At 35.3% G+C, this 11897-nt stretch overlaps 1 protein-coding gene across 4 annotated transcripts in view; it reads left to right on the top strand.

The window, feature by feature from the left end:
- LOC105323682 (spectrin beta chain) overlaps positions 1 to 11897 on the top strand; it is a 69323-nt gene that overhangs the window by 55117 nt on the left and 2309 nt on the right. For 2 of the 4 annotated variants that reach the window (XM_066086748.1, XM_066086749.1), the window contains exons 65-82: positions 34 to 220; positions 313 to 513; positions 603 to 698; positions 803 to 1120; positions 1327 to 1518; positions 1603 to 1758; positions 1885 to 2102; positions 2671 to 2860; positions 3026 to 3124; positions 3289 to 3471; positions 4296 to 4409; positions 4829 to 4840; positions 6770 to 6864; positions 7000 to 7589; positions 7877 to 8065; positions 8791 to 8874; positions 10407 to 10700; positions 11091 to 11168. In XM_066086748.1, the coding sequence (XP_065942820.1) occupies positions 34 to 220; positions 313 to 513; positions 603 to 698; positions 803 to 1120; positions 1327 to 1518; positions 1603 to 1758; positions 1885 to 2102; positions 2671 to 2860; positions 3026 to 3124; positions 3289 to 3471; positions 4296 to 4409; positions 4829 to 4840; positions 6770 to 6864; positions 7000 to 7589; positions 7877 to 8065; positions 8791 to 8874; positions 10407 to 10700; positions 11091 to 11168 (3296 nt within the window). The remainder of the gene's footprint in view (positions 1 to 33; positions 221 to 312; positions 514 to 602; positions 699 to 802; positions 1121 to 1326; positions 1519 to 1602; positions 1759 to 1884; positions 2103 to 2670; positions 2861 to 3025; positions 3125 to 3288; positions 3472 to 4295; positions 4410 to 4828; positions 4841 to 6769; positions 6865 to 6999; positions 7590 to 7876; positions 8066 to 8790; positions 8875 to 10406; positions 10701 to 11090; positions 11169 to 11897) is intronic. The other 2 variants (XM_066086752.1, XM_066086750.1) reach the window with 2 other exon arrangements.

Genomic DNA, 11897 nt, shown 5'->3' with positions numbered 1-11897 from the left:
AACCTCTGGATGATATCTTTTGGTGATTTTTAGATACGAGTCCCTCTCTGAGCCTGCCACTATTCGGAGAGACAATCTGGAAGACGCACTCCTGATGTATCAGTACTACAGGGATGTGGAGGATGAGTTGTCATGGATACAAGAGAAGCTTCCCATCGCATCTTCCACCGATCTGGGAAATTCACTCAATGCCGTCCAAAATCTCATGAAGAAACATCAGGTCACTAATTGATCTATATTAAGATTACCAGTATTTGTTAATTTTATTTATTTATATCAGAAGATATAATGTGTTGAATTGCTGTGTTTCAGGCCTTGGAATCAGAGATCATTGCACATGAACCTTTAATAGACTCGGTGGCCTCAACAGCCCAGAGAATGATGCAGGCCAAACACTTCGCTTCGGAAAACGTCAAAGTCCAGCTGGATAAGTTGCAGTCTGAGCTCCAAGAACTACAGGAACTCACCATGGCCCGCAAACTCAAACTTCAAGCCTCTCTAGAATCTCAAACAGTATGTTCAAGTGATATGTTACAAGCTCGATTTTTGCAATTAAGAAAACGATGTTTATATGGTAATAAATGCTTCCCTTTTGTTTACAGTTCTATGCTGAGATTTCTGTAGCCGAGTCTTGGATGGATGAAAAAATGCCTATCCTAAATAGTACAGAGTATGGTAAAGATGAAGACAGTGTGCAGGTATGTGGAATCATGGTATCAATAAACTTTGTCTCTACTCTATTGTGTGGAGTATTTCTATTACATGTACAAGATGTTGATATCAAAACATAAACCTTGAACAGATAAATCTGAAGAAAATGGATACTCTGGAGAGAGACATTGAGAACTTCAGCAGTAACATTGCTGAGCTGGCTGCTCTAAGCCGGAGCCTGGTGGAGAAGGAGAACTTTGACCAGGAGAACATCAAAAAGCAGCAGGCATCAGTGGAGCAGAGGTACAGCTCACTGCAGGACCTGGCCACTCAGAGACGGAGCAGGCTCCTGGAAACCAAGAGGCTGTTCCAGTTCTACAGGGAGGCTGATGATGTCACCACCTGGATTGCCGACAAGATGGTCATTGCATCATCAGAAGATTACGGCCAGGATCTGGAACATGTAGAGGTAAGGATTTTGTTCTCTCCTGATGCAGTATTAAACAATGGTATCACTTATCTGATGGAAATATTAGCATGTAAAATCTATCATCAGAGTACCATACTATAGATTGTAAAATGTACATGCATAGCATGAATTTTATACTTGTAGACTACAAAGGGAGCCTGTACTTTGGGTTGTATATGTCTTTATCATTATGTGTATAATTACAGGTTCTGCAACAGAAATTTGAGGACTTCCTTCATGATCTGAGCAGTAGTGAGGATAGGGTCACAAGTGTCACTGCCATGGCAACAGAAATGATCGAGGCCAAACACTTTGAGAGTGAGGCAATTAAGAAGAGATCAGAAGAAGTGGTACATCAGTGGAATGAACTCAAAGAAGTGGCCAAAGCCAGACAAGAGGTTAGACTCATTCTTAGGTTCATGAAATGTGTCTATTGACAAATATATCAGGTTGTTTTTTATGTGTAATTGTATACTCTGTAGGCCTTGATAGCTGCCAAAGAAGTGCACATGTATGGACGTGATGCAGACGACACACTTGACTGGATTCAAGAGAAGGAGGGGCTAGTCAGCACGGAGGACTTTGGTCATGACCTAGAATCTGTTCGAACTCTAATCAGCAAGCACGAGGGCTTTGAGGTTAGAATTATAGAAAATCACAAAAACCCACTTTTTGCATCTTTGTTGATACATGTAATTGATTGAATTGAAAAAGGAAATACTTTGTTGAAATAAATGGTTTATTTTAACTATTCTTTTAAACAGCGAGATTTAGCTGCAATCAGCGAACAAGTAGAGTTAATCACCAAGGAAGCTGAGAGATTGATTGGTCAATACCCCGATGCCCAGGAGCACATAGCGGTCAAACATGAGCAGATGGTGCAGTCATGGAACAATCTGGTGGAGAAAGCCGCACAGAGGAAGGAGAAACTCCAACAGGCTGACCAATTACAGCTGTATTTCAACGACTACAGAGAATTACAGTGTGTAGCAGCCATAGTCAATTCAATTGTTCAAAAATATTCAAAGGTGTTTGGTAGGAAAAGGGTCTGAAAGAAGACTAAGGCTATTTTTTCTGCTCTTTTTTAAAATTGTAATAGATGGAGACTTAAGCTACATGTATGTTTGGGCCTCTCTCCTGGCCCCAGGATCATGAAGGAATTTCAGACTTAAGTCAAAATTTCAGTCAGCAATAAAATTATTGTTTATCATAAAATGACGATTAAAATTGGTAATTACTGGTAACAAATTTATATCAAGTCAATTTGAGTAGCATTTCAATTTTGTCAGTGTTTTCAATCTAGAGACATTAAGAGAGTGTACAATTTTTTACTTAAGTCTAAGATTGCTTCATGATCCTGAGGCCTGATCTGTTATATAAATGAATTAATTCATTTGATAACGGTCATAAATGCAATGCAAATATTTATATCTCATTGAGTGGGCAAGACTAATGATTGGGCAACAGACAAAAATCTCTTTTTAGCCCTCTGTCCTAAGACCATTATAGAGGGATACATGTAGTTAATTTTCCACAATGGTTGTGTTTAGGGCATGGATCAGTGAGATGATGGCAATCATATTGGCTGAGGAGATAGCCCGGGACCTGCCCAGTGCCGAGCTCATGATGACCAGGTGTAAGGAACACAAGGCGGAGATCGACAGTCGACAGGACGCTGTCAATAAATTCCTTGAAACTGGAAAAGTCATGATTGAAAATGGGCACTTCCTGTCTGAGGAGGTACTGCTATATGTTTTATTTTTTCTCGGTTCGTCTAAGAGTTTGTCAGATATCTGGTACATGTATTTTGAATCATATAACTGGGAAGGAATTTTTATAAATGGATCTGTACTGATGTCTTACCACTTGATGTTGTGCAAATTTAAATGTTGAGTTTTGTCACAGATCAAGGAGAAAGTGACAGATTTGAACACAGCATGGGAAGCTTTATTGAAGACATTTGAACAGTACCAGGAGCTCTGTGAGCAGAATCTGGAAGCCCAGGTAAAATTCAAACATTTGAGGAATCAATGCTTAAATGAAAAATTTTGAAATAACATTTAGATGCAAAAGATTTATTATACCAAATAACATCCTTTACAAGACAGGGTATTACGTGTTTGTGGGTATTGGTTTATCATTACATTGGAAGTTTGCTCTTGCTTTAGCAATTGCGACATGAGATGGAACAGCTAGAGGCTTGGATAAACATCAGAGAGCCTGTGATGAAGGAAAAGAATGTGGGAGAAAACATCCAAGCTGTCGAGGAGTTGCTTCGCCGGCAAGATGATTTCGAGAAAACAGTTGATGCTCAGTCAGAGAAATTCAACAGCATTTGTCGTCGAACACAGGTAACATAATCAATTACTGGTTAGCTGCTGATTTACTTCATATGGATTTCCCTTGTTTGTTTTCTAGAAAATTTCATGCTAACCATTATGTTTGCACACATCTTCCTAAATCATTGATTTAATCATTTAAAGCAATTGATCACAAAATATTATTAATGAACATAACTAAATTTTGCACCTTTGATATCCATAGAAAGGTTTTACTGTCAAGCTAATATGCCATACTAGCATGTCACGGACAGAGTTAATACTAACCTGGTATGTTGTGTTGGTTCTAGCTAAGCTTTGAGAGGGTAAATATTTCTCCAACTGGTAACATCCCACTAACTCTAACTTCTTTCTTCATTTAATACTTCTGTCTCTCATATGTTCCCTTATCAAGTACTGGAACTGCAGATTTAATTCTACATGATTGTACATTTTTAAAAATGACATATGAATGCATGTTTTCTATTTATTTATGACATATATTGCCCATGGTTTAAATTTACTTTATCCACCCATTTGTAATGACTAATGACCTCTGTTTATTTTAACTTTGATGAATAGTCTCCCAATGCTTCCTTTATGAAAAATTGTGTTTTTAGGTCTCGGGAATTTAATGGATATGAGGACCAATTTTAAATTTGCTTTTGTGGAAAAATAATGCATGCTTACTCTTTAATTTTTCCAGTCATATTTCATATTTTTGATGAAGAATGCCTCAATTAACAATACTTGAAGTAACTTTTTTCCTGGATCAATTATCTAAAATGATAATTGTTAAATCATGTGATATATATGTTGATAACTTTTTGTACAGTTTTTAAAGTTTTAATTCACAGCTGGAAAAGTCATTATTGGATCAAAAACAGCAACAAGCCCTGGCGGAAATTCAGAAGAAAGAGATAGAGCGAATGGATGAGATCCGAAAACGTGAGCAAGAGAGGATTCTGGAGGTATGTTCATCTTTTTGTACGGCACTTGTAAGTCACCCATCATTACTTGGACACAGGATGATACTAATACATATGATGTATGTCAGATTGTGTAAAAAAAAAAAGAATAAATAAAACAAAATCTGCTAATAGATTCATAAATGATGCCAAATGCATTTAATTAAAGTCACTTTGAATTTTCTTGCATTTTTGCACAAATCAAAATATTAATAGTTGCTAGGCAACCATTTGCGCCAAACATTGTGCTGCTCTTGCTTTTTAGTCATCAAAATCTTTTCATCACATATGGTTCGCTGAAATGTGCAGAAGTTCATAACTGATCAGTGAAAAAATGCTGGTTATATGATATGAAAAAAAATCTGATTTTATCTCTACTTGCGTTATACTAGTATCAAATGTCTTAAATACTTCTCTTACAGACACAGAAAAATGTATGTGCTGGTTTTTTGCTTTCTGTTGTATTAATCTTGTTGCCATGCTAATTGCTAAGGTGTATTTTGAAATAAAAGAATATTATTAGTCTTGATTTTAATGATAGAAAAAGGAAGAATTTCAAAATGCACCTTAGTGAGTATGTGTTTATAGTTATAGCCTGTGCTTTGACATTGTTAATCCAATGTTGATTTTAGTAACTGTCTTTGCTTGGTTCACTGTGAGTTTAGTATTCAGGTGTGTAATCTGATGGTTTGATTTCCATTTTACTATCGAATTAAATTTTTTAACATTGTTTTTAGAATGATGTTGATTTTTTTCTGTTTTTTAACCTGGAACAAATGGTTTTATCTTTATATTTTTTTCTTTCTTGATTTAAGTGTATTTTGCTTCTTAAAATTTCAAAGTAATAGTTAAAGTATGAAATAGGGTGAAATTTTGGCAATTAAGAAAGATTGTGCTTTAATCAGCAGGCTCTAATGCTAGCTTCTTGGCCGTTAATGCTTGAAAAGTGACATGCAGTTTTATATTCAGATTTACCAGATACTAGTAATCAATACAATGTAATATCAAATTATAATGATATTTATGAAGTATTGGTCAGTAAATAAACTTTTCAATGAATTTAACAGACTCTGATAGTTCCTATCTAAAATTAACATTTGAATTAAACTTAATTAAATTAGATTTGAATTTTTCTCATTTAACAAATCTTACTTTGTATCATGTTAACTCAAAATTAGACTGTCCTTAACATTCAGTTATTGATTCTTGGAATTCTCTTTAGGCTTAGTATTCTAGTCTGAAGGAGATTTTCTAGTCATTTAATTCAAAAGAAACATCTATTTAGTCTATCTGTCATGAAAGAAGAAATTTATGGTCTTACTTTAATTGATGCAAAAGTAAAGTTTTTAAAGCAAAAACTATTTGATTATCGTAACAACTAAAGATCTATCTGGTGACCGAGATTTTGGGGAGGGGTCATTTTCTCAACTTAAATTTGCACTTAGAGTCAGTGTAATTTTACTTCTGTTATTTGATATTTTAAACCATTGATTTTATTTTTTTGTTTTGAATGAATTACCATATACAAAATCTGTTTATTGCTGTATGATTATGCACATAATTTTATTACTTTTGATAATACTTTAATTAATGATGAAAATAATATTGATCATGGAGCATTTGTTAGAATTCAATTTAAAGAAATGTGATACATGTATCGGCATTTTATATGTAGTTTGTTCAGGGAGAGCTGAATTAAGATGGGGCCACTCTGACAGTGGTATATCATTGTACAAAATATGTAGTAAGATGTGATAATGCAAGAATGCTTCGACATCACAAAAATGTACAAAAGCGCATCATACCTTCAACATTATGATTTTAAATGAAACCTTTCACTGTCATGCAACCACTGCATCATTTTGGCATCGGAGCACTATCACATTGTCACTGCATCCTCCTTTAACTGAATTTTGTTTAAATCAAAGTGGCTCTATCTAAGGGAGACAAATGCGCAGCTAGTTTAGAGCAGGACATGGCTTTACTTCTACAGAAAAAAGAGCAGGCTAAATAATTAGTAGTAAATGAATGGCACAGTGTCTTAGAATATACAGCAGTACCAGTATTGATAGTCAGGTGTGAAGGTGATGCGTTTGGTGGAAAACTTCATGTTAATTAGGGAATATCATATCTGGTTTCAGTGGTGGTGAGAAAATAAACCCATTTCTGGGGTCCTTGTTATACCTACTCAATAACTGAAAAATAAAGAATTGAAATCGGCAAAATAGCTTATTTGTCTATGAGGACTTAACTCTGATTGTTGTTTAATATAATTATGTCTTGGACATATCATAACCAATTGTGTGCTTTACACTTTTATCATGTTGTATTGTGAGGTAATATTTGGAGTATTTGTTTTAAAGGAACGGAAGAGGGAAGAAGAGCAACGCAAAGCTAGGGAGGTGTTGCTAAGGAGACAGAAAGGTGCCGACTCATCAGAAAGTGATGAGGACAAAAAGTAAGACTTGCTCATTGAATAGACGATGGATTATTAGCTAGCATATATATAGGTGTTTTAAATTTCATATAACACCACACATCACAAAAACAGTTCAATAGAATTTGTTTATACTATTGACCATTTTCTTTGTAGGGACGAACGTTTGGACACCAACACAGTTAAAAACTTGATTGGTCGATCAACCAGTAGAGCTGAAGTGAAGAGAGCAATAAGTTTCAAGCAGCGAGGAGATGGGGCTATATCCCCACCGCCTGTGTTACAGAAGGCCTATGAATTCAGACAAGGCGAGGGCATTGTCAATCCAAACGAAAATGTTACATCAGCGAATGTTGAAACTGTGACTCCGACTGATGAGGATGCACCACACTTACCACATATGCCTCCTCCCGAAATTCAGGTGGCGCCTGTTACGCCATCTAGTGACTTACATAAAAAGGAGAAGTTAACTCCCCCTGTTAGTCCAAAGCAATCACGTGTAGAACACTTAAAAGATGAAGATAAAAAGAAAAAGAGGACTCCTAGTTTTAATTTAAGAAGAAGAACAAGGAGTTTCAAGGATAAGTACAAGCTTCCGGAGAACTTACCTCCCCCTGATTTTGAGGGGTTTGTGGAGAGGAAGGTAGAATTACAAAGTGGTGGAAAGCGTGCGACGATACGATCGTGGAAGAACTATTACATGGTGTTATACGGACAGGTTCTAGTTTTCTACAAAGACAAGGAGGGTAAGTATTCTGGGAATTTACTTGGTGCTCTGGATTTTAAAGTTTGTTGAAGTCTTCAAAAGATGATGATAGTAAATGAACAGATTTTGTAATATATTTATGATTCTTTATATTTTGGAGGGCCAGATATTGGTAGAATACATTTATTAGATTTTGAAGGAACCTATGAATAGCTGTATGCATTTACAATCAACATGTGCATCAAAAATTATTGCATAGGATACTCACGAGGAGACTATTAAAAACTCGGAACAAATTAAAAAACGGGCAATTTTTTCTTTTTAAAGCTGCAGCAGAGAAAATTCCAGCTACTCCTCCTGTGTTCATCTACAATGCCTATTGTGATGTGGCCTCTGATTATCATAAAAAGAAGAACGTTCTCAGACTAAAGAGTGCTGATAACGCTGAGTCACTGTTAGAGGCAGCCTCTGCATCCGACATGAAGGAATGGATCGCCAAAGTTAATCATTACGCAGGTATATAGACATGTAGAGGCGTATTTACCAGCTGGATATATTTAGCCACACACACCATATATATATATAATGTACAAATCTAATCTTTGAAGTGTAAATTCAAAACTTCAGTAGAAGTGTTTTGTGTACTTGGTAAACTATATCTTTTTGTATTGTGTATATATATATATACTATGTAAATTAATTTTTCACGATATTTGACAGAGGGGTCATACCTGATGTGATTCACACACTAACTCTACTATATACATATATATACCTGTAGGAAATACAGAGTATAAATAAGCAAAATACTATTAACGAGGCTAAATCTGTACATCTGTTGGAATAGTTGACTGCTTAATGAGCTAATTAACTTGCACAGATTGTGTGATGTTAGAAACATGCAGTGATATCCCATGATATGAATTAGTCAAAGATAGCCATCCATTTTCTATAGAAATATCTGAATAGTACTTCTTCATTTAAATTCATTACAAATATCGATCTTTCCTCTCTTTCTAGCAGTTATGATTTTCCTTGTGCTGCTCTAAATGATAATAGCGCATGTGCAATTGAAGCAATTCTCATGGAGAAAAGCTTCCAAAAACCTGCTACATGTATCAGCAAACTTTATTTTGAATAATATAAAAGACATACTGCACAAAGAACGAGTGTGGCGTCAATTCTTTTATATACACTGGTCCATATCACACTGCTCCCATAATGTGTACGGTTGCTTTCAGTTCAATCTCCATCCCATGCTGACCTGGAATTTTTTCGTAGTTCTGAACAACCGCCCGAGGATTTAGCGGTTGACGAAGGAGGAGGTGAATTTTCACGTTAGAGTTTGTGCCTTTCAATGCTTTTCGTCACTTTTTGCATTTTTCCTAAATAAAACTTGTGTGGCCAGCACTTAATTCAGTAGTTTCAGCTTGTTTTGTAACTTGACACATTATTAAATTGCTAATTCATTGACATATGTTTTATGAGATGGTTTTCTTTTTTAAACTTAATTTTTAACAAAATATGTTGCCAGGAACCTGCTTTCCACATTTTCTGGTCAAATTGGCTCTCATGCTACACTTTCTTAATTGTTCAACTGTATCAGTACAATTTAGAATTAAGTAGACTGAGTAGTGATAGAAAACATGGGACTAATATTAAATGTGCAGAAAATGCATACATATTTTATGTCTATAGTATTGATTTAGACATCAAGTAAAAGGCTACACAAGTTTTTCTGGTTTTAGACAGCTTTTCAGATTGCACCTGATTCCATTCCATTACTTTTGGATGTTTCTTTTTGTTTGTGGTATTTTTCCCCGTCATTTTCCATTCACGGGTATGGAATTCTGGGAATGTTTGCTGCTTTTCTTACTTGTTTACTAACAAGCTTTAATTTTCAACCAATTTCTTTGTTTTCAGCTTTTATTAATTGAACTATAACACAAAATCGTCAGAAAACTTCTCTTTGCAGCTTTTTCATTTAGATATGTGTGTTTCCAACATTTTGAAGCAATCTTTTGCTCTTAATCTGTCCTATGGGTTAAGGATTAAAAAAAAAACTGAGACTTTTTAGGTAGAACTAATGCATTAAAACTAGAGGCTCAACTACTATAAATATAGTAACAGAACTGTATCTCTGTTTGTAGTTTATAATTGTTAGAAATCTTTTAGCCTAAGGACTAAGTGGAATTTCATACCCAGTACAGTGCACCTTGTTTAACCATAAACACAACATTGTGAACACAGTCCTATATTAAAGAATATTTCCTTAGAATTTCCTTCATAGTATGAACAATTATTTTGAATTTCCCTGTACATTGCACACATAAAAAGCACTGAGAAAAAAAACTGAGAAATTAATTGTTTTAGTGATATAAACAATTTTGAAGAATGACTTTTATCAAGCCATATAACTATCATGCATGTTGATATGAAAAGAAAAAGCCCGTGGTAATATTGGTATGGATAATAAGATTGGATAACTGCATATAAGTTTGCATTGGCTTGCTTTGAACCTCCTCGGTGTCGCTTTGGAACAGAGGCAAGTAATAATGGAGGGCCAATATGGAGATAAAAGATGCTGCTCTACATGCTTTGTTTTTGTTCCCATCCCATCACACAGCTTGGAGTGAGCTTGTTCCTGGTCTAATTTTTGGAGTGACTTCAAATTTAACTAATTTAATTGTTATGAATTTTAATAACATTAAACTAATTATATATTGAATTTAATTCAACTGTTGATATTTGACATCAATTTGGTAATTCTTCAAGGTCTTACATAAAGGAAATTTTTTTTTTTTATTTATTCATGTACGTATAATAATACTGATTTTCGATATTTTGTTTTACACAGCACAAGCACCTGATGAACATCATGCGGCTGTGTTACACAGATCGGCCAGTCCGGAGGGAGAGCGGGGACGCAGTGTGTCCCCCATGGCAGCACACAGAGAATCTCAGGAATTCCACGAGGAGGATGTAGCCCAGATCATGCAAGGAAAGCCCTCCCCCGACAAAGGATCTCCAATACCCAGCCACCAAGCCCACAACGACAGTGTGGACCGCTCGGGAAGCTTCCATGCTGAAAACAACACGACCCCTGTAAGACAACGAACCACTAGTGGAGGGAGTTATCACCAATCCTCAGGTATGTGTGAGGCAGTAATTTATTTAGATTTGGGGTGTTTTTTTTTCAGCCAAATATTTTTTCCTCTTACATTTTGCTTTAGAGATTGATTTACTTGCATTGTGATTATAATTCCTAATCATGCTCTGCAGTGTCTTTGCTGTTGAACAGATAAGACTCGGAGTATGATGATACACGTGTGACGGTCAGACTAGTTTGAATATCGGTGCCAGATTGCTTAATTGGTAGAGCACCTGACTAGAGATTCAGGGGGCCTGGGTTCAAATCCTGGTCTGGTCCATCATTTCCCATCCTGTTACACATGTATTACTTAGGAAAAACAATTTTCACACATTTATTTTCATAATTGGTTCTGTCTTTTTCTTTAATTCATGAATTTTACTTACACAGGTGAAGAGGAGTTGACGGACCATTCCTTCGTTTCCCCTCCACACAATGGGGGACATGGAAGAATGAACGGGGATGAAGGTAAGTTACTCTCACTCTTGTCATAAAAGGTATATGGTTACAGGTGAGTTAGTTACCTGGTGACATTTATGGGATCATGTATTGAATTTTTGCTGTACATTTGGTTTAATTTTTATATAAATCATCTTTTCATCCATTAGCTATAATTAAGCTCAACTCATAATAACTTACAGTTATTGTGGAAACTTGCATAATATAAAATATTCAAGCATTCTTGTAGGAGTTACACTATTTACTGCATAGTTGAGTCAACTGTCTGATTTGTCTTGTGTTCAGTACCAGCTTGTGATGTGTTCTTTTTTATATATATGTATAAATATGTTTAGTGCTAGTCAATTCAGTGCAGTTTAAATTTTCAAGAAACTACTGAGCAATTGCAGGGGGAACTTATGGTTTTGCGGCCAGTCTCAATTTAGATTTTTTTTAAATCAATAAATGCTAATTGTGTTCAACTCTCTAATAAACAATTTAATATTTATACCGGAAGTTTTAATTAAAAATTTTAAATCCTCAATTGAGTTGTAATAAAGGAAACCCATGTGAATCTTGACGGTGTTCATATTTTCCTTTAAGTGATGATGTAAACATTTTGGAAAGGGATTTAAAAGTTAAAACTACATTTCATGTCTCTATTTAGAATCAACAATTGAGGTAAAGTAGGTGGGCCTTATTTATGTTCACGATTTTGTCACAGATGATACCAGTAATACAGTGTATGTCACCATCGCA

This window comes from Magallana gigas, chromosome 6 (assembly GCF_963853765.1).
Source record: "Magallana gigas chromosome 6, xbMagGiga1.1, whole genome shotgun sequence".
Taxonomy (NCBI): domain Eukaryota; kingdom Metazoa; phylum Mollusca; class Bivalvia; order Ostreida; family Ostreidae; genus Magallana; species Magallana gigas.
This window is presented reverse-complemented; position numbering and strand designations above follow the sequence as displayed.